The sequence below is a fragment of the Macaca fascicularis genome, chromosome 12 (genome assembly GCF_037993035.2).
Source record: "Macaca fascicularis isolate 582-1 chromosome 12, T2T-MFA8v1.1".
Taxonomy (NCBI): domain Eukaryota; kingdom Metazoa; phylum Chordata; class Mammalia; order Primates; family Cercopithecidae; genus Macaca; species Macaca fascicularis.
Genome location: NC_088386.1, coordinates 74,001,930 through 74,024,993, shown reverse-complemented (window position 1 = coordinate 74,024,993; position 23,064 = coordinate 74,001,930). Strand labels below are relative to the sequence as shown.

The 23,064-nt window shown below is 39.8% G+C and overlaps 2 protein-coding genes across 6 annotated transcripts in view; one reads left to right on the top strand and one right to left on the bottom strand.

Annotated features, from left to right (window-relative positions):
* The window catches only part of PJVK (pejvakin), a 48,994-nt gene that overhangs the window by 10,094 nt on the left and 15,836 nt on the right, over nt 1–23,064 (bottom strand). The window lies entirely within an intron of this gene.
* On the top strand, nt 3–20,634 carry PRKRA (protein activator of interferon induced protein kinase EIF2AK2). 5 transcript variants are annotated; one of them, XR_012421282.1, is made up of 9 exons: nt 3–197; nt 753–922; nt 4,905–4,986; nt 7,709–7,787; nt 8,797–8,914; nt 10,460–10,554; nt 14,578–14,693; nt 15,839–16,013; nt 19,931–20,634. XR_012421282.1 is itself a non-coding variant. In XM_005573599.5 (8 exons), exons 1-8 carry the CDS (start codon nt 133–135, stop codon nt 20,086–20,088), a joined length of 942 nt encoding a protein of 313 aa, XP_005573656.1. In that variant the 5' UTR covers nt 3–132; the 3' UTR covers nt 20,089–20,634. The 5 variants fall into 5 exon arrangements, 3 of the variants coding, with proteins under 3 accessions (XP_005573656.1, XP_073865640.1, XP_065382593.1); XR_012421281.1 differs by having other exon boundaries at nt 14,575–14,693; XM_005573599.5 differs by lacking the exon at nt 14,578–14,693.

Below are 23,064 nucleotides of genomic sequence, written 5' to 3'. Positions count from 1 at the left end.
GCAAGCAGAAGGAGGGGGAGTCGGAGGCGGCGGCGGCGGCGCTGGAGCTCCTCCTGGGGACCAGCGACCCGGGGAGCTAGCACGTCGCTCCGCACCGCTCTTCCTCCACCCGCTGAACCGTCCCTTCTCGCCATGTCCCAGAGCAGGCACCGCGCCGAGGCCCCGCCGCTGGAGCGCGAGGACAGTGGGACCTTCAGGTCAGCGTGCGGGCAGTCGGGGCCCCAGGGCCGGGAGCGTTGGGCGGCGAGACCGGGGCGCGGGGAGCCGGCCCTCCAGAGGCATTCTGGGTAAAGCCCTGCCTGGCGCCCACGCCTCCGCGGCTGTGGGCGCTCGGCCCCGCCCTCTCGCTTGCGAGGGTTGGGGTCTGCGGCCGGGCCCCGCCCCTCTCTTGGCCCCAGGCAGCGCGCGGGGCGATGGAGGTGGCGCGCGGTCGCCGCGCAGGGGAAGAGATCGTCAGGTTTGTCCTGAGAGGCTGCGGCGCTGCTACTAGCCCTGTTCTGTTGAGACTGTCTCCTACCCGCATTCAAGTTCTCTCTCTAAAGACCTCGCTCACCCCGCCTGCCCCTGCGGGGTGACTGCCGCAGCGGGGCCGGAAGACAGGTGCGCCCCAGCCTCTCCAGCTCTGGCCCTGGCCTCCGGGGAACTCCGCGCCTCCCTTGTCACCGTCGGTGGCGGTCAAAACTGGCCTCTGTACGCTTCTGCTTCAGTCTCCAATTTGGCATGCAAAGCACACCTTTTTCTGGTTTTTGCAGTTTGGGGAAGATGATAACAGCTAAGCCAGGGAAAACACCGATTCAGGTATTACACGAATACGGCATGAAGACCAAGAACATCCCAGTTTATGAATGTGAAAGATCTGATGTGCAAATACATGTGCCCACATTCACCTTCAGAGTAACCGTTGGTGACATAACCTGCACAGGTCTGTATACACAGTTAACCTGGATGACCGAGTGGGTTGGCAGTCAATACTTGGTGTTGCTTTTCAGTTCGGAAAAGTGCTCTTTTTGCCAGACAGCTGTGAGGAACAGGTTCTGAAACTGAGACCTCTCATCTCAGATCGTTAGGGCTTTTCAGCTTCATCTGATTCTCTTCCTAATTTTCTCTTCCCCAGATACCAAAGAAGCTCAGAAACTAAAAAGTTACCCAGCCATCCTGCACGACTCTTTTCATACCCCATGATCCTCCTAGGGTTCTTCTAAGAAGTAAAGGGAAGCAGGAAAGGTTCTTGGAGCAATCATAGCTGGGTCCCTAGGTACTGTGAAGTTTCATAGATTATAGCAGATACCAGCAGGCATGACCCCAGAATTTTCTGCGCGTCTCTCCTCTCTTTATGGACTCATTTGGCCCTTTAGGTCCATTGTACCACTTTTGATTCTGTATCCAAACAAAATGAGGAAGGGGAGAAGGTCTTCATACATTATATTGCATAATAACTTCTAGTTTTTGAAACGTAACAGATATTTTGTATATTATCCACTTTTTAAACAAGAAGAAACAGGTTCAGAGAGATAAGTAACATGCCTGTAGCAATGAAGTCACATAGCAATGAAATTTTAAAGTTCATGCTTTCTTTTGGTCTGTGAGCTTGAGCAAATGATAACTAAAGTTACTCATTTGTAAATGTGGACATTATTTTTCTTATGTATCTATTTAATTGCAAACACAAAACATTGGATGCTAAATTTAATTTGGAAGGATGCCAAGAAAAAAATTTAGTAGGAAGGCTCAAGTTCTGCCATCTGGTAAATCTGACGGCAGCATTTGTTTGTGTCCTTGGAAGTTTGGAGTCCTTTATTTTAATTGACGCCACTTTAAGAAAAGTTTAAAACTTTTTGTGTGAGGCAGTTAGATTGTAGGTGCTGGCCGGAAGGGTCCCCATGGGAACCATAGAGTCAACACTGCATTACTTACTTTAGCTAGTCTATTTCTAGATAATCAGGAAGAATTCAAGAAAAAGGAGGCTTTTTCCCTCTCGATGTGTTTTAGACCCCAAATTAACAACCTATGGCAACCGTTCTGCCTACGCCCTCTTCTCACACTACCATGGCTTCCTGTGCAAGCTTATCTGCCTCCATGGCTTCCGATACTATCTAAAGGCTAATAATTCTGAAATGTCTGTCTACATCCCAAGCCCAGTTACAGAATAGTGTATCAGTCTATGCTTGCTGAGCATCTTTGCTTGGATGACACAGAGGCCCCTCAAGCCTCTCATTGTCCCTAACTGAATCCATCTTTTCCCTCAAACCCATTCTTCCTGCATTCCCTTTCTCTGTAAAGGCTCCACAATCACCTAGTTCAGTAGACATGTGGGTTTTGTCTTCCTAACTACTTCCCCTCTCCCTCCCTCTTGTCCAGTCTGTTATTAAACTCCATCCGTTGGAGTTTAATAATCCACTAAATAGCCACTGAATCTGTCTGCTTCTCTCTCCTGGCCATTGCCACTGCCTAGGCGACCATCATCTCTCACTTGGATTGTAGCTGCATTCTTTTTTTTTTTTTTTTTTTTTGAGACGGAGTCTCGGTCTATCGCCCAGGCTGGAGTGCAGTGGCCGGATCTCAGCTCACTGCAAGCTCCGCCTCCCGGGTTCATGCCATTCTCCTGCCTCAGCCTCCCGAGTAGCTGGGACTACAGGCGCCCACCGCCTCGCCCGGCTAGTTTTTTGTATTTTTTAGTAGAGACGGGGTTTCACTGGGTTATCCAGGATGGTCTCGATCTCCTGACCTCGTGATCCGCCGGTCTCGGCCTCCCAAAGTGCTGGGATTACAGGCTTGAGCCACCGCGCCCGGCCTGTAGCTGCATTCTTGTAGCTACATGTTTACCTTCTAGTCTTGTGATGTCCTTTTGTCACGTGACATCCAGTGTTCATTTTTTTTTTTTTTTTTGAGACGGTCTCATTCTGTCGGGGAGTACAGTGGCATGATCATAGCTCACTGCAGCCTCAATCTCCTGGACTGGAGCAATCCTCCTGCCTCAGCCCCCCGAGTAGCTGGGACTACAGGTGCACACCAGCATGCCCAGCTAATTTTTCTGATTTTTAATAGAGACAAGGTCTCACTGCATTGCCTAGGCTGGTCTTGAACTCTTGGCGTCAAACAATCTTCCCACCTCAGCCTCTTAAAGTGTTGGGATTACAGGCGTGAGCCACCTCACCCACCCTTAACAACCAGTATTCTTTCTAACATTCATATGTCTTCCTCTTCTCAAAATCCATTCAGTGGTTTCCCTGTAACCCTCTGGATAAACACATGTTTTTTGTTTGTTTGTTTCCGAGACAGAGTTCCACTCTTACACCCAGGCTTGAATGAAGTGGCACAATCTCGGCTCACTGCAACCTCTGCCCCCTGGGTTCAAGCGATTCTCCTGGCTCAGCCTCCTGAATAGCTGGGATCACAGGTGCCTGCCACCACGCCCGGCTAATTTTTGTATTTGTAGTAGAGACGGGGTTTCGCCATGTTGGCCAGGCTAGTCTCGAACTCCTGACCTTAGGCGATCCACCCGCCTCAGCCTCCCAAAGGGCTAGGATTATAGGTGTGAGCCACTGAGCCCAGCACAATACCATGTTTCTTAACATGACTTACAGCCTTGCTTCTTACACTTTAAAAAAGCTCTTACACTGCCGGGCGCGGTGGCTCAAGCCTGTAATCCCAGCACTTTGGGAGGCCGAGACGGGCTGATCACGAGGTCAGGAGATCGAGACCATCCTGGCTAACCTGGTGAAACCCCGTCTCTACTGAAAAATACAAAAAAAAAAAAGAAAAAAAAAAAAAAAAAGCTCTTACACTTTGGCCAAAGCCGACTACTTGGGATTCTTGAGAACACTGTGCTGTATGTTGCCTTTGAGCCTTTGCAGGTGCTCTTTTTCTCTGCCTAGAATGCTCTTCCTACTCCCCCATCTCTCTTCACTTTATTAGCTGTTACTCATCATTTAGGTCTCCATTTAGTTATCTCTTCCTTCATGAAACCTTTCTGAATCCTTACAAAGAGTCGGAGAACCGCTGCTTTTATGTGCTCCCCTACAGCCTGCACTTAGGCTTATTGTAACATATCCCATTCCATATTTCAGGTGCCTATTAACAGACAAAAATCCCACACCAGGCTGTTGGCTCTTGAGGGCAGGGCCCCTGTATGCTATATCCCTAATACCTCTGTTAGCAGATAAATATGTGGTTTGTGTATCTTCTCACACTTGAGGGCCACACTTAAAACTTATCCCATGAGGGTATGGGAGTTTGAACTTAAAAGGAAAAAGATTGAATTTATCATTTGCCATTGCGATTGCTTACTGAAATTAGACATCAGTCTTATCCCCGGTCCCAACTTAGCTACCCATGCAGAAGATACAGACTGTCCAGAAGATACATAACAAGCTGTCACCTTACTTCATAAAACACTTTCCTGTTGTACCCAACACATAATCATGACTGCTAAGCCTAGCAGAGCAGTTTGATACATTATAGGACAGGCTATTCGAATAAAATTATGCATATTTTGCTGTCAAACAATTCTGCTGTAAATGGTTCCTTTAAAAGAAACTTCTTGCTGCAGAAGAATTTCCCCTCCAGGAATGAAGGAAGAGTAAAATACTAAGCTGCATTTCTTCAGAGGTGTGACATGGTCTACTTTATTACCCTGTTATGTAATAAACACATATAATGTAGAAATAAAGATTTTTATGCAGGTATGCATAGAATTGAATATATAGAACTTTAAAAGTTATTTTTTGAAATATTTTTCACCTGGTGAGTATTTTATTAGTGTGTAACCACATGTAGTGTATATTTTTATTACCTAGTATGTGTATGTAAAATCTATAGTGACTTTTTGTGTGTTTTGAAAACATCTCTGTAAGCTGCACATTTTTGTAGGGGATAAAGACTTCTTTTTTTAAATCTTAATTCAGGTGAAGGTACAAGTAAGAAGCTGGCGAAACATAGAGCTGCAGAGGCTGCCATAAACATTTTGAAAGCCAATGCAAGTATTTGGTGAGCTAAATTTCTTTGTATTCAGCAGCTCAAAAATATCATGGCTGAGGTAAGATTAAAAATTTCAACATGCTTACAAAAGCAACAAAGTGAACAGTTGTTAGCATCCTACCTCTCTAATTATATTTCCTTATGAAGACTTATCCATGGAAGAAAACTTTATTGAATCAAATCCAGCAGTTAGCTGTTAAATGAAGGCGCTCATGAATTAGGCTTTACTTTTTTTTTTTTTTAACATGGGGTGCAACAGTAGAAAATCAGTGCTTCTTGCAAATATTAATATTAACATTTTGTATTTAGACTTTGATTATTTATACATTGAAGACAACAAAGTGTGAGATGGAGAAAGATCCACTAAAAGTACTCTTTTAGGAATTATAATTTTGAAGAAGCAGGCAGAGGTTTTCTTTTATTATATAATATATACCAAAAGAAGATAATGTTAAGTGGGATATTCTTGACATATCTTTCCAAAGTAAGATTTTTTACTACTCTAGGTGTTTCTGGATAGAATATTGGTCCTGGAGCATCTCACATATTATAGTAGTGTCCACTGGGTGTACTCTGGAGCTTGGCATACTTTCAAATTCTTCTTGTGCATGCACTCACATTAGCCTGAAGTACGATCTGGTGTAATCTGCTTATAGCCGACAGTAGAGACCCAGGGAATTTGGGATGGGTTTTTTGTTCCTAGTCATAGAAAGGCTTTTGGATTAGGGGTGTAGTTAGGTTCTCATGTAGTTTTCCTCTCTTTTTGTAAATCATTCTAAACCGTTTGGGTAGTTAAGAACTAACCAGTGACACGGCAACCCTCTAGATAAGCAGCTGCCCAAGATAAGCCTTGCATTTCACAAGATGATGCTTCATTCTCTAGGGTCATGCATTATAATTGATCTATGCCAGGCTGGGCGGGGTGGCTCACGCCGTAATCCCAGCACTTAGGGAGGCTGAGGTGGGTGGATCACTTGAGGCCAGGAGTTCAAGACCAGCCTGGCCAACATGGCCAAACCCGTCTCTACTAAAAATACAAAAATTAGCCAGGCATGGTGGCAGGTGCCTGTAATCCCAGCTACTTGGATGGCTGAGGCACAAGAATCGCTTGAACCTGGGAGGCAGAGATTGCAGTAAGCCGAGATTGCGCCACTGAACTCTAGCATGTGAAACCCAGTCTCAAAGAAAAGGCCAGGCGTGGTGTCTCACATCTGTAATCCTGGCACTTTGGAAGGCCAAGATGGGCAGATCACTTGAGTCAGGTGTTCGAGACCAGCCTGGCCAACATGGTGAAACTCCATCTCTACTAAAAATACAAAAAATTAACCAAGTGTGGTGGCATGCTCCTGTAATCCCAGCTACTTGGGAGGCTGAGACACAAGAATCCCTTGAACCCAGTAGGCAGAGGTTGCAGTGAGCTGAGATCGCACCATTGCACTCCAGCCTGGGCAACAGAGCAAGACTCTGTCTCCAAACAAACAAAAGACATGCCAAATGACATGGCAGGTATTGGGTTCTCCCCCACTGGTGATGGCCATGCTGTTTCTGTACAGCCTGAAGGTGAACCCAACCAGTAAGTACACTTGTAGAAATGAGGGGTATAGAGTGTCCTTTCTGCACCTGGGCACTTCACTTTGTCAGCAAAAAAAGCTAACAAACTTTACTATATTTGTGCTTCTTGACAGATAAAATGGGAATTACTAAGCTGTAATCAGGCCTAAAGTGGCCTGACTTAATACAGAGACTTTCTCACTTCTCCATCACAATTATTTGGGTAGCTTCGGCATGCAGCATTGTAAGTGAATACTCATATCTCATCAGCCTATGTAAAGCTTGAAGTTCTCGCAGTTGGAGAAAAAGAAAAAAAAAAAACCTTGAGGAAGTGGCAATAACTAAACCTCACTTGTCATGGAAAAATGACTCCAGTTGCCTAGGTGGTAGTAACCTTGAAATGCTGCTTATTCAATTTTAAGCACTGACCTGCCAAGTAACTAGTAATTCCCAACTCCCTAGAAGAGGTTCTCTTTTTCCCTAATCATAATCCCCACATGCTAAAACCAAATTCATCTAAGCCATCTATTTTATGCAGGATACATGTAAATCTTAGAGGATTATCCCAGCACTGAGCAGATGACAGATCAAACAGATCTCTCTTCATAGTTCTCTGGATGAAAAAAACAATGTTTATAAATAATCTGTATTGTTCACATTGCCAGGTTCAATTTTCTGGATCATTGTTACTCTTCTATTTTTTGCATAGTTGTAACAGAGTATTCTTTAAATATTTTTTTATGACATGCCTATTACGTACAAAACGCCACAAAGCTTATGTAGGTAAGTGATACATAGGCCCTACCTCAAGGAGCTTATAGTCTGAATAGGGGAGAGGTATGGTGAAGGATGGACAAATTATATGTATTTGTAAGAGTATATAATTTATGGTAAAACAATTTCCTCAAGAAAGGATTAAACCGTGTGTTATAATGTTTCAAAGAAGGGAGAGATTATAAACCACTGGGGTAAAAGGATAGGCTTCTTGGAGAAAGTGTCATTTGAGATATATCTTGGATGACAGATCAGATTCCCATAGAAGAGGCCTGAGAAAAGGGCATTCCATGTAGAAGGAATGACAAGAGCAAAGACATAGAGAGTTAATTAGAAAATGCTTGTCATTTATTTCATAATTTGGGGGAAATTATTTTGTTTTATAACACTTTTAAAAAATATTTAGCTTTGCAGTTCCTGATCCCTTAATGCCTGACCCTTCCAAGCAACCAAAGAACCAGCTTAATCCTATTGGTTCATTACAGGTAAGTTGTACAGTTCTTTGCCTACTGATGAAATATATAATAAGTTTGTAATATCAGAGGGGCTAACACAAGGAATTAATATTTTAAAGACAAGATAGTGATATATTTTGTTTGCCAACTTACGATCATTAGATTTATAGAGCTAACTTGAAATTATTCCATATACAGTATTTGCCTTTGGCTTATACAATTCTCATTTAAGATCAATAGGCCCTCAGTGCACATGGGTAGAGTGTTTTATACTTTAAGAATAGTTCTTGCTACTCTTGTGACAAATCTCTTTCTACTTCTGTTGAGACAGAAGACTTTATAAAGAGCCTAAATCAAATCAGTGAACCTAACTCAAGAAAAGGAGTCTGCTTATTTGCTTATTCTACCGAAAAAAGAAAAATTTATATCTACACACACTCACATATGCACACATATTCAGCTTTGAATTTCTATATGCAGAATATCCTTGCAGACTATTCATGTGCTCTGTTAGGCCATTCCCCTCCCCATTATTCAGCCAGTCCTTTGGTCTCTTTTTCCAGCACTATGAGCTTTTCTATAGTTTTCTTCACCTTCTGTCCCCCACCTCATCCAAGTCTGTTGTTTGCTGTCCCTACTCATGTGTTCTTGGCCAGCTGTGGGTTTGGAAGTCTATAGCTAGGAGGGGAGGGACTTTAGGAACTGATGGCAGTGAAACCTGTAGATGGTCTCCTCTGGTGTTCCCAAAGAGGGCGGTAGTAGCCTGTTTTTCTAGTTGAAGTCTCATACCAGCTCACTATGGTTTAATTCAAGAACACCATTCATAGCAGAAAACTGATTCAGTTTTGGTATTGGGATATAAAGATACAAAATGCAGGAATGTCTCTGAGAAATAGAGGGTCTTCCCTCTTTTTTCCGTTGCAGAAAATCACTATTCTTTTCAAACATATACATAGAAATGGGATCAAAATTAAGAAAATACTTATGTGATTGAGCCATTGCATAAAATTACTATTAAAGCCTCATCTTGATTTTATAGGAATTGGCTATTCATCATGGCTGGAGACTTCCTGAATATACCCTTTCCCAGGAGGGAGGACCTGCTCATAAGAGAGAATATACCACAATTTGCAGGCTAGAGTCATTTATGGAAACTGGTACTTATTTCTTACAATTAAAGGCATTTGAAATATTTTCAGATGATGAATGACTATAGAAATTTCTGTCATAATGTTTTCCAGTATTTCTATGCAGAAAAGTTGATACACTCCTCTTTTATAGTCTCTGACTTTCTGAGGCTGAACTTAAGTATAAATATTTGGCTTAAGATACTTAGTCTTAATTTGATATTTTTAAAAATCAGAGATTATTAATAGAAACTATTGGCTTGTACTTTAAACAGTCCTCATTGATAAATTAGTGACTTTAAAAAAACTCATTTTGGAGACAAAGCTATAGCAAATCTCTTGGATTTTATTTAAGAGCTATTCTATCTAGAAAATAGGACTAGAGGAAGATTACCCTTGAAAACGATATGATTAATAAGAGACTAGATGGCAAATAATTGCAGTGAGATAAAAATGAAAATTATCTTTCTTAATTGTAGCAACTCCTATGTTATAAAGGATATAAACTGTAAGAAACACTGTCACTTTAGAAAGTACTAGTGAGAATTCCTGTTAACTTTTCTGGCATGTTTTTGTCATTTTTTAAAGTGGCTTAAAATGGGATTTTACCTTAACTAGATAATAGTTTCAAGTAATAAGAAACTGTGTGCCTTTGGGAGGTAGTGTGGGCTCTTACAGAAAGCACCAGGTCAAAAGCAAGAACCTCAACTTCCATTTTTGATGCAGTCCTTGATTTGCAAAGTTAAGCAAATTAATCTCTCTGGACCTCAGTTTTTTAATCTATAAAACAAAAACATGGAGATAGATATTTGTGGTATCTTTCAACTCCAGCATCCCCTGTGCCTTTCTTATTCCTGTTTAAAGGAATTCCATATAATTGTCAGTTTAGAGAAGATCACAAGCAGGAAATAGACATTGAGAGAGAGGAGTTATAATTCAGATGTATTTTAATAAATATGAATAATTGGTCAGAATTAAATGTGGTTCAGTAATGCTAGACATAGGAAAATACAATTATTATAGAAAAACAGAAAGCATAACTATTAAAAACTTAAAACAAATGCCTTCAAAAGTGTAAGAATTAGTAACTATACAGGCCAGGCACAGTGGCTCACCTATAATCCCAGCCCTTTGGGAGGCTGAGGTGGGCCGATCGTCTGAGGTCAGGAGTTCGAGACCAGCCTGGCCAACATGGCAGAACCCTGTCTGTGCTAAATATAAAAAATTAGCCAGGTGTGGTGGCAGGCACCTGTAATCCCAGCTACTTGGAGGGGCTGAAGCAGGAGAATTGCTTGAACCCAGGAGGCGGAGGTTGCAGTGAGCCAAGATTGCACCACTGCACTTCAGCCTGGGCGACAGAGCAAGACTCCATCTCAAAAAAAAAAAAAAAAGAATTAATAGCTATACAAAAGAAATAACACAACAAACAAAGATACCAGGTCAGTAAGAACATAGTCTAGCATATAATAAAAACCATGAGGTTCTCTGATTAAATACAATACTTTATACAGTTTGATCATCCTCTGTGGACACTAATTTCTTTTCTAAATCTACCATTTCTTTTTCTTTGTTCAGGAAAGGGGGCATCAAAAAAGCAAGCCAAAAGGAATGCTGCTGAGAAATTTCTTGCCAAATTTAGTAATATTTCTCCAGAGAACCACATTTCTTTAGTGAGTAATGTTGACAGCTATGATGTTAATGTCATTAAGCATTTCTTGCTGTAGGAAACTTTCCTTGATTTCTTATTGTATGGCTACTTCAGAGTTGTGATTTTTAGAAATCTCTTCATTATTCAGTTATACACTACCCCATTTTTAGCTGCTTCCTGTTTGTGAGTCAGGATCACAAAGGCAATTAGGTAAGAGAGCTTGGGAGACACAGTCAAATTCAGAATAATAGGATGGGATGTAAAGATAATAGGCCAGTAGTACCATTTTTGCCTTCAAAGTGACAGCGCATTTCCATCCCTTTGTTCATTCATTCACTCAGCAAACATTTAGTGAGCTCATACTATGTGCTAATTGTTGCGTTGGGTACTGGGTTGCAGTGGATAAGCAGTCCCTGCCTCTAAGGAGTTTATAGACTACTGAAAGAGAGGAAGGAACTCTATAGACGAGTCCTTACAGAGTGTGATGTGGGAATACAGAAGAAAGCATCCAACCAAAACAGGTTTGGAGACAGATTCCAGGAAGAAGTAATGTCTAAGCCAAGACCTGTAGGTCTAGAATGGGGGAAAGGAATTCCAGAAAGAAGAAAAAGCGTGTGCAAAGGCCAGGAGTGAAACATCGTATGCGGTCTAGGAGCCCTAAGTGATTTGTTGTGTGTAGAGCATAGTGTTGGAGGAAGGGAGTCTCAATGAAGCCAGCAAAGTAAGGAGGGATTAAATCTTAAAGGGACCCCTATATAAAGAAAGTGAACTTTATCCCAAGGGTAGTACAAAGTCATTAAAGAATTTTAATCTGGGAAGGACAGGATCTAGTCTAAACATTAGAAGGAAATCACTTGGCTGCATTATGGTGAGTGAGTGAAATTAGGATCAAAGAGACCTGCAAGAGTGCTGTTATAGAAGACACATGAGACATGACAGCTTGAACTAAGGTAGTGGCTGGGAAATGGAGAGAGATGGGTAGATTTTAAAGTTATTTAGAAAATGGAGGTAAAGTGGCATGGTAATTGATTGGATGTAGGAAGCAAGGGAAAGGGAGGAAATTACTATTTTAAGCTTGGCAATAGCAAGAGGGGAGCAGATAATGAACTAAATGTATTGAATTTGAAGTGCTTGTAGAATAGCTTATGGAATAGCTAAGTGAATGTATCGAGTAGCTGAACAAATAAATACAGAGCTTAAGAGATTGAGACCTACACACGATATATAACTTCAGATTCTGATATTCATAGATAGGTGTTGTCATGTAATACATTATCTGAGAGTAGTATATTGGGTGGGAAATAAAAAAGTACAACTATAGCAACTTCTTCACTGAGCTTATGATAAAATAAGGCCTCATTCTTTAGAAAAAAAATCAAAGACTATATACAAATGAGTAATATAATTTGATTCTACTTTTTTAATAGAAAAATTAACACCGCATTTACTGCTTTTGGAATTTGGATCAACAATATCACCAAAATTACAAAGCACAGATAGGTTTACAGGTGAAATTGGTCAAATCTTCAAAGAAGAGATCATTTCCAATGCTATTTAAACTCTTTTCAGGCAATGTATAGATAACATAAAGGAAACTTTTAAATTTATTCTCCAAAACCAACATGATACAAACACCAAAACCTGACAATAGTAAGTTCAACAGAAAAAAAGATTATAGATCAATATGCCTTATGGTAAAATGGTAAAACCTTTGTAAAATGTTCAGTTCAACATTAAAATAATAATAAAACATTGACAAGTAGGGTTTATTCAACTAATGCAAGACTATTTCAAGGTTAGTAAGTTGGTTACCACATTAATGTGTTAAAGAGTAATATATAATCCTCTCAATGGATGACAATTTTTGATAAAACTCAGCAATCATTACTGATAAAAACTTTGAAAAAAACGAAAATCATGGTTAAATATTTACACATTGTACTCATTCCCATTAATATCAGAAATAAGGATGCCCACCAACACCACTTTTATTTAACTTTGTTCTAGAAGTACCTACCAATTAAAAACAAATTAGACAAGAGAAAACAGGAAGAAGTTGGAAATAAGAGGAGATAAAATGGTTACTAACTGCTAATGATACGATTGTATCCCTTTAAAACCCTAAAGAAAAACTACTAGAAATAATAAGAGAATTCATCAAGGTAACTGATTATGAAATTAATATACAAAATCAATAGCTTTTCCATATTACTCAGAGTTATGTAGGTAACAACTAGAATAATTAAAAATAAAAAGCTAAAAATTATTGTATCTGGGAAGGGGACTGAAGGTGGAGAAGGGGCAAGGCAGAGGTTGTTGCTTTTATACTTCTGTACTATTTGATTTTTTGCTGTATGTGTATATCCACTTTGACAAAACTTACGAAGCTTGGTAACATTGGACATTTTATAGAAAAATAGAAAATCTATCCTATTCTGAAAAAATATACTAGAAAAAAGTCAATAGTTTTCTTTACAAATAATAACTAGAATATAAGAAGATCTCAATTTAAATTGTAGAAACAGGGATAGGATATCTGAAAATAAACTTAAAAAGAAATGCGCAGGACCATGTGAGGAAAACTCTACTAAAGAATAGAGCAGAAAATATTGTAAATATATTTAACTGTAATGTGGTCTCACTCAAAACCTACCAGCATTCATTTTGGACCTTCATACACCTTTATTAAGTTTATCTGGGGAAAAACCCTCAAGAATAACCAAGAAAACTGAAAAGGAAGGGTTGGGAGAGCAAGAGTGTGCTGCTTTACCAGAGAACAAAACATACTGTAAAACTGTACTTGTCAGACAAGGTACTGGGCCAGGAATAGTCAGAGGAACAAACAGAATCCAGGTGTAGATGCTAATCCACATAGGACCATAGTATATGGCAACAGTGAGATTTCAGATCAGTGGGTGAGAGGATGGATTATTCAATAATGATGTAGAAACGGTTTACATCCACTTTTAGGTGGGGGCTGTATATATATTTGTTTATGAGTATGACATCTACTTAGGATGCTTCCTTATTCCTTACACCAAAATAAATTTCAGATGGATCAAAGATTTGAACATAAAAATTTAAAACAGTATAAGTATTAGGAAACATGGAAGAGTTTTTCTTTTTAAAAATCTTAGCATGGGGAAAGCATTTTAACTTAAAACCTAGATGGTTAAAAGATTAATAAATTTGGCAACATAAAACCTACTGCACAGCAAAAAATCTGTAAATCAAGAGAATAAAAACAAAGTGGGAAGAAATTATTTTCAACATATAACTATAAAGGAACTGTTTTCAGTACCAACTTTAAAGCTCTTTTATACACATCTGCACACAGCAGCACATGTCTGTAGTCCCAGCTACTGGGGAGGCCAAGGTGGGAGGATTGCTAGAGCCCAAGAGTTTGAGAGTTAAGCCACATAGCAAGACCCTAACTCTTAAAAACTAGAAAATTTAAAAAGCTCTTATGTATCAGTTAAAAAGACAACCCAGTCGGGCGCGGTGGCTCACGCCTGTAATCCCAGCACTTTGGGAAGCTAAGGCGGGTGGATCACAAGGTCAGGAGATCGAGACCATCCTGGCTAATATGGTGAAACCCCGTCTCTACTAAAAATACAAAAAATTAGCCGGGCATGGTGGTGGGTGCCTGTAGTCCCAGCTACTCCAGAGGCTGAGGCAGGAGAATGGCATGAATCCGGGAGGCGGAGTTTGCAGTGAGCCGAATCGCACCACTGCACTGCAGCCTGGGCAACAGAGCGAGACTCCGTCTCACCAAAAAAAAAAAAAAAAAGACAACCCAGTAGAAGAAATGCAAACGATTAAGGAAAAAAAGAAAAGAAAAAATATTCAACTTTATTCATGCAAGATAAAATATTTTCACCTTTTAGATTGGCAAAAACTACAAAATTTGATAATAGCTGGTATTAGTGAGGGTATGAGAAAACAAGCCCCCTCCAAGACAGTTGGTAGGAGTATAAATTGGTTCAGAAATCAGTTTGGAAGTGTTTTTCAAAATTAAAAGTTTACATGTTCTTTGACTTAGCAGTTCCACTTCTAGAAATAATTCTACAGAGAAACTCATTCAAGTGCAAAAGAGTGTTTATTGCTAGTAAAAGCAAGAAGCCAGAAACAACCTAAAGCTCACAGTTGGAGATTCATAAGGTAAATACAGTGCATATATGTGCACTGATAAAAGAAAAATGAACAAGATGTAGAGGAGTAAGTTATCACTTGCTTTAAAAGATTGTGTGTGCTTGCATATGCATAGAACATTTATGAGAAGATACTGAAAAATGTTTAACAGTACGTCTAAGAAATAGAACAGAGGTCTTCAGGGAATGGGTGGTAAGGAAGAGAGACTGTACTCTTCATTATATATTTGTTCTTAGTGCATGTATGTATTTTTTTAACCATGTAAATAGTGTTTTTTAATTTTTTTTAAAACAGTATTTTAAAGTTGCTATAATGTAAATTTTTATTTGGTAAATCTAACAAATTACTTAATTCCATATCATGCCATCTCTAAAATCTTTTGGAAATTGCCTCCCGTCTGTCATGCTCATTAATAAAATAAGATTAAGAGTAGTAACCCTACTTACTTCAGAAAGTAGTTGTTTTTATTTATGGCATATGAAAGCAATTTGAGAACCATAAACTAATATGGAAATACGAGGCATTCTAAGGACAGAGATGAAAATGGAAGGATATAGGGGAGAATAAAGGAAAGAGGAAAAGCAGAAAGAAAAAGGAAAAAGTACTCAGTTGGGTTCTGGGAAAGAAGTCTAAGAACTTTTTGACATCCTGTCATTTATTTGACTGACTTGTTCCTCAAACCCAACTTGCACATTTCATGTTTTTTTATAGATTTTTTCTCCTGTTTTATAGCTGTCAGTTATAGTGATTGGAATACCAAAGATATGAAAATTGTTTTATATTTTAATCTGCAAATTGCTCCATTAGGCAGATTTAATTATTTATGGATTTATGGATACGGTGCTCCCAAATATCTTGTACCTCTTAATGTGACCATCAGAAAACTCGACTGAGAAACATTTGTACTATACAAAATACAAAATACTTTCAGTATATTATTGCAAGTGCTTCTTAAAAACATATTTTGTAGTACTTGTTAAATGTGTACTTTTTAATGTCTTGTTTAAATTGGAAAGTTAACCAAATGTTATCCATTTAAACATGCTTTATAACATATTAAATGTGAGTGCTTAATAAGTACTTTTAATTATACTGGTACTGGTGTTGGAACCCAGTCCTAGTCAAGAGTCTAAATCTTCATCTCTGTTTTTCAGACAAATGTAGTAGGACATTCTTTAGGATGTACTTGGCATTCCTTGAGGAATTCTCCTGGTGAAAAGATCAACTTACTGAAAAGAAGCCTCCTTAGTATTCCAAATACAGATTACATCCAGCTGCTTAGTGAAATTGCCAAGGAACAAGGTTTTAATATAACATATTTGGATATAGGTATGATTTTTTTTTTCTTTGGCTTTCCCAAGACATGTTTATTTACAAATGTGTATGAGGAATGAAAATTTCTATTATAATTTATTTTATTGATCAGGGATTCTAAGTATATATAATTACTAGACCAGTAATATATATAATTGATATGTCCCATTCTTATACAAAAACAACAATAGCAAAGATAGAGTTTTACTATGTGCCAGGCATTGTTCTAAGATTACATGTATCTACTTACTGAATCCTCAGACTAACTCTATGAAGCAAATTCTGTTATCCTTATTTATAAGTGAAGAAACAAAGGCACAGAAAGGTTGAGAAACTTGCCCAAGATCACATAACTAGTCAGTGGTAGAGCAAGATTTGGGGAAGAGTTCCAGAAGATACCCTGGCTGTTAAACTAGCCCTGCTGGGCGGCTGGGCAAATGAAAAGGCACCTACATTTCTAGCACAAGTACCAAGTTTGTGGCGCCCAGACCCTTTCTCTCTACTTTGTCACTGTATGCTGATTCTGGGAGGTAAATGGAAACAAGTCAGTTTATAGTTTTATCCTTTCCCAGCCATCATCATCTGTATTTTCTCTAGCCCTTAATCATTTGGACAGACAAATATGGACAGATGGGAAAGCAAGTCAGTATGGATTTTCTTTTAATTCAATTTATAAAGCTAATTAGTTGTGTGTGTTTGGTGTCTTGATTTTGTTCTTTTTTTTTTTTTTTTTTTTTTTTTTTTTTGAGACAGAGTCTTGTTTCTGTTGCCCAGGCTGGAGTACAGTGGCACAATCTCAACTCACTGCAACCTCTGCCTCCCAGGTTCAAGTGATCCTCCTGCTTCAATCTCCCAAGAAGCTGGGATTACAGGCACCCACCACCACGCCTGGCTAATTTTTTTTTTTTTCCCTGAGATGCAGTCTTGATCTGTTGCCCAGGCTGGAGTGCAGTGGCATGATCTCAGCTCACTATAACCTCTGCCTCCCAGGTTCAAGCAATTCTCCTGCCTCAGCCTCCCAAGTAGCTGGGACTACAGGTGTGTGCCACCATGCCCAGCTAATTTTTGCATTTTTAGAAGAGACGGGGTTTCACCATGTTGGCCAGGCTGGTCTCAAACTCCTGACTTCATGATCCACCCACCTTGGCCTCCCAAAGTTTTTTTTAGTAGAGATGGGAGTTTCACCATGTTGGCCAAGCTGGTCTCAAACTCCTGACTTCATGTCCACCCACCTTGGCCTCCCAAAGTTTTTTTTAGTAGAGATGGGAGTTTCACCATGTTGGCCAAGCTGGTCTCAAACTCCTGACCTCAAGTGATCTACCCACCTCGGCCTCCCAAAGTGCTAGGATTACAGGTGAGCCACCGTGTGTGGCCAAAGTGACTTGATTTAACGTGTGAGAAATTTTATATCCCTATCCAACCACAGATGTGGGGACCTTGCTTGTCAGGGTCCCCTGACCCTGGGAAAGTAGGGCACTTAGGGGCTCAAAGAACTTCTGATATTCTCTGCTATTTTGGGATTGAAGGACGGGTCAAGTGCATTGTCTTAGTAAACCAATAATGATGCAGAACCTGAGAAGTCAGTGCAGACAGATGGTTAGAGAAGGTGGCTGATGAAAAATTAACCGGGTGTGGTGGCACATGCCTGTAGTCCAGGCTACTAGGGAGGCTGAGGTGGGGACAATGACTTGAGCCCCTGAGATTGAGGCAGCAGTGAGCCATGATCATGCAGCTGCTTTCCAGCCTGGGTGACAGAGTGAGACTTGTCTCAAAAGAAAAGAGGCCAGAGGCCGGGTGCGGTGGCTCATGCCTGCAATCCCGGCACTTTGGGAGGCCAAGGCAGGCGGATCACCTGAGGTCAGGAGTTTGAGACCAGTCTGACCAACATGGTGAAACCCCATCTCTACTAAAAATACAAAAATTAGCCAGGCATGGTGGCGTGCACCTATAATCCCAGCTACTCAGGAGGCCCAGGTGGTGGGAGAATCACTTGAACCTGGGAGGTGGAGGTTGCAGTGAACCAAGATTGCACCACTGCACTCCAGCCTGGGTGATAGAGCAAGACTCTGTCTCAAAAAAAAAAAAAAGAAAAGAAAAGAAAAGGTGGCTGATGAGAGACCATTCATCCAATAAATATTAGTGTCTACAGTTTGTTGAGGGTTTAGAATACAGAGATGAATGACCCATGTCATGAATAGAACTATGGAGGATACAGAATCTGGGGGAAAAAAGGAGACCTGAAATAAATTTTTAGATTATAAATTAATGATGCCTCTGAAACATTTCTTCCCAGTTTTAAGAACTAAATAGTTCTTGTAGATATGGAAAGCAGTCTAAAAACCACAGTCTGTTAATTTGGCTAGTTTCTATGCAGCTACCTTCAAAAGAACCTAGATATTCTCCAAAGGAGATATACAAATGGGCTGGGCACAGTGGCTCACACCTGTAATCCCACCCCTTTGAGAGACTGAGGCATGACAATCGCTGGAACCCAGGAGTTTGAGACCAGCCTGGGCAATATAGTGAGAGCCTGTCTCAAAATTTTAAAATTAAAAAAGAAAAATGACCAAATGACCAAAAAATACATGAAAAGATGCTCAATATCATTAGTTAATAGAGAATGCAATCAAAACCATGATAAGGTACCACTTCAAATCCACTAGAATGGCTATCATTAAGGAAATGGAAAATAGCAAGTGTTGGTGACAATGTAGAGAAATTGGAACCTTATAGGTTGCTGGTGGGAATATAAAACAGTTCAGCCTCTGTAGAATAAGCTTCTCGGTTCCTCAAGTGAATTGCCATATGACCCAGCAACTCCACTCCTAGGAGTATAAATCAAAAACTGGTATTTAAACAAATGCCTATACACACAGATCCCTGTATATTCATAGCAGCACTAGTCACAAAAGCCAAAAGGTAGAAACAGCCCAAAACATCCATCAATAAATAAGTGGATAAACAAATTGTGGACTGTCCTTCCAATGAAATATTATTCAACTGTAAAAAGAAATGAAGTTCTGATATATGCTACAACATGGATGAGCCTCAAGCAGGGGTTGGAGGGTCAGGAGAAAAGAACCTAGATACTAGAACTAGAAAGCCTCTTCACTCATTAAATAATCCCATTGTATCTGGATATTTTCCACTAAGTAGAATATCAAAAATAACATTTTTATTATGCCCACTTTAAGTTATACCGCACATGTTTGTTTCTTCCTCTTTGCCCTCATTTCAGCCATCTTTAGTAAGAATGACTCATCAGTTGATGGGAAGAACATTTGTTTCCTGGGTCAGGTATTGTTTTTAAAACACCATGACCCATTTACAGTATAAATAAAGAACTAGACTCTGCACAGACTTAAAACCTAAGAACATGAACGGACAACTCCATGAATACATACAATTATTATGTATCAATTAAAAAAAAATTTTAATAGAAGACACGAGGTTTTGCCTTGATCCAAGTTATTCCTGGTTCAGATGCCTCCTGAAAATGACTTCCTAGTGGAAAATACAATCTCTCCAGTCCTTTAACAAATGGTTCTTTCCCTTTTGAGAAAGTTACTTAATGGTTCAGTAATTTCCAAATAGTGTTCAACTAACCATATTAGAATTGCCTTGGGAACTTTTTTTTTTAATGTAGGAATCAGCCACCCCCAACCATATATTTCTGATTGAGTGAGCTAGAGTGCAGCCTACATATCTGTATGTCTTTAAAGCTGTCAGATCATTATGAAGTGTAATGTGTTTGAAAACTGCTACAGCTGAGCAGTTGTGGTTTCTGTTTGTACAAGCAAAACAAAGATTGCGAGTGGTGTAGTATACTATGGATGCTTAAAAAGAAAGTAATAAGAATTGTATTGTTTTTACAAATGATCCACTTTATACATATTGGACATTAATCGTCATCCTTGAATGTGTCATTACAGATGAACTGAGCGCCAATGGACAGTATCAATGTCTTGCTGAACTGTCCACCAGCCCCATCACGGTCTGTCATGGCTCCGGTATCTCCTGTGGCAATGCACAAAGTGATGCAGCTCACAATGCTTTGCAGTATTTAAAGATAATAGCAGAAAGAAAGTAAATTTGGAACAACTTAACAAATCTTTCAGTAGCACATAAAAAGTTCCCCTTTGGCCCCTTCCCAAGTAAAACTTTTACCATAGTGTTTGAGTTTATGTCTTGTTTCTAAATCTCTTCATAGAGTCCATCAATACTCCAGATTTAATTATCTCCTCGTGGTTGTTATTAAGCTCTTTTTAATGGCTTCAACTTTGTATCGGCATATTGTATTTATAAACTTTGTACCACAAGACAGAGTGTAGCACCCATTTTACAGTGCCATGCACATCGGAGAAAGAAACTGCATGTTTGTTGTTGTTGATGAAATAAAAATGCTAGCAACAGTCTTTCTTACTGGTGCTTAAGCTCTTTGCACAAAGCTTTATAAAGGGAATTCAAAGGAAGCCCTTTTGAATTAGAGTCTTGAGGGACAGCACTAACAGGCCTTTATTAAGTATGATTGTTAAATTTCAGGGAACATGATTGGTCTGCTCTGTATTTGAATTCATGTAACAAAGAACTGTTATGATGGGATTCTGCTCATTTTATTAAAAAGCTACTGACTTGACTGTCGTCCTGTTCTTGTTAGCCATTGTCGTGAATATTTTAATGTTGATAATTCTGTTATTTACATATCTCTAATTTACTTTGAAATTCAAAGGTGAAAATAATAAATGATGGCCTAAGCAAAATTTACAAACATACATGTAATGGGTTACTTCCTTACTTTCTCTAAGCGTTTGCAACCTTGTATTTTTCTTTGACATAACCATACACAGGTGAATTACTAGTTTAAAAAGCATTTGACCACGCACGGTGGCTCAGGCCTATAATCCCAACTCTTTGGGAGGCCAAAGTGGGAGGATCCATTCAGGCCAAAAGTTCGAGACCAGCCTGGGCAACATAGTGAGTCCCCATCTCTACCACAAAAAGAGGAAAAAGAAAATCAATCGGGTGTGGTGGCACACTTTTAGTCCCAGCTACTCAGGAGGCTGAGGTGGGAGTATTGCTTGGGCCCAGAAGATCAAAGCTGCAGTGAGCCAGGATCACACCACTGCACTCCAGCCTGGGTGACCGAGTGAGACCCTGTCTCAAAAAAAAAAAAGCGTTAGAATTACCCAAAAACCCTTCCCAGTTTATTCAGTTCAGTTGCAAGAATGTTCCAAAGTGATGAGTGATGAAAAGGTTAGGAAATAAGTCTAATGAACAGATTTTAACCTTTAGTGTTTCTATATATCATCTTGTAACATCTCAAGTCTTCCATCTGTCAGTGCCGGCTTGTGCTAGCTTTCTAAGTTAGGTAGAGGTCTCAGCTCTGTGTTTGGAGCTCGGGGAAAGCTTCATAGAGGTAGGTCTTTATGAATGAAGGTAGGTCTCATGTATTCATACCGAAAGAAGTATGTAGCAGGTATTTTTGTCTGGAAAAAAATATCTGGAATTCTTTGCGAACAAACTATAAAATAAAGGAAAACCAGTACATGTAACTTACCTTCAATTCTAAAGAGCACTTACCATAGGTCCATATTCTAAGTTCCATTTGTTAAACCATAGAAACAGGTGCTTTTTTTGGCAAAGTAAGGAATAGACTTAAAAAACTGGAAAAAAAGCTGGGCATAATAGGATCTTGTGACTCTTTAAAGATTGAACTAAGGTTTTAGTAAATGGTCTTGGATATGGGGGAGGCACAATGAACTCTCTGAGATGACATTAGACTTCTGCATACTGAAATCCTGACTTGGATAAATTGGGGGAAAGTTTCATAAGGCTGATGAAAAGGATAATATCACTTGGTTGTAGACAGTCCATATGTATTGATAAAATGAGGTCTGAGGATAAGGTGCCCAGAAGATAAAATTGCTGCTGCCTCTGCTTTCCCTGCTTCTGGCTCTGGAGGAAAGTGCATTCCTACACTGTTCAAATGTCGCCTCTCAGATTATCCAGATTTTCTAGAGTTAGGGATTTTCTTGGACCATCAGGTGTATCCTTTAACACCATTTTGGTTAGCCCTCTGCTAAGGCTCTTAACCAATCTAATTAGTCAAACTTGTTAAATATAGGTTAATTTCCCAAATAGGCTCAACAGGTAATTGTGTCATAGTCATCTTCATAGTGTCAGTTCTAACACATAAGAGCATCCATTAAGTGATAAGTGACTTTAAAAGATGAGGATGGCAATAATACAATATGATGGTAATACTAATTCAATAAGTTATTGAGCACTAATGTGCCCAGCACTACAGCAGCCTCTGGGAATGTGTTGGCTCATATTGTGTTATTTGATGAAGAGCCACTCCCCTGATCTCAGGGTGTGCTGTGATATTCCACGCAGGTTCCCCTTCCCTACAGAGGATTTTGTTTCCTCACCTTGGCAGTGTGCACCCAACAGCCCTCAACTGTCAGTAGAATTGCCCTCTAACTGAAGAAAGCCACCTCATCTAAAGTCACACTTCCTTCTTGGGCCAGGCTGCATGCAAAGACTAGTCCCATTGCCCCATATTAGGACAATCTGAAAGACCATCCTAGCTTCAGAGTTCCCCTTACTGTCAGCTAAAGCTGCCTTTGAGATTGCATCATAGTCCATATTCTTTCTCCACCCAGTGGAGCTTCCTTTCTTTCCACAGGTGGCAATCCTTAATAAATCTCCTACCCACTTATCTTCATCTGAGCATCTGTGATCTTGGTACCAGAAGGGTTGCAGGAAAATAGGTGCTCCTGGGCTTTTGGAGCCATTTATCTTGCCTTTTCACTTACAGGATGAGATTCTCCTCACTGGGGTAGGGAGAAGTTAACTACTAGCACACCCTGATAGTGCAGTTGTTAAAACTTTCACTAGTGGTGAACTAAGATGGCACGTCAACTTAAGGAAATGCACTGGCAGGCACAAAGATCAGGTGGGAAACAGTGCGGATAGTGGAACTGATGAGTTATTACTGAGCTAGACCGATACCTTGGAAAAAGATAACAAAAGAATGAGAATGGGCCAGGCATAGTGGCTCACA

Coding starts and splice junctions, on each gene's coding strand:
- PRKRA (XM_005573599.5), top strand. CDS start 133: ATGTCCCAGAGCAGGCACCGCGCCGAGGCCCCGCCGCTGGAGCGCGAG. Junction 8,915..10,459: donor AGAGTCATTTATGGAAACTG/GTACTTATTTCT, acceptor TTCTTTGTTCAG/GAAAGGGGGCATCAAAAAAG. Junction 10,555..15,838: donor CAGAGAACCACATTTCTTTA/GTGAGTAATGTT, acceptor TCTGTTTTTCAG/ACAAATGTAGTAGGACATTC.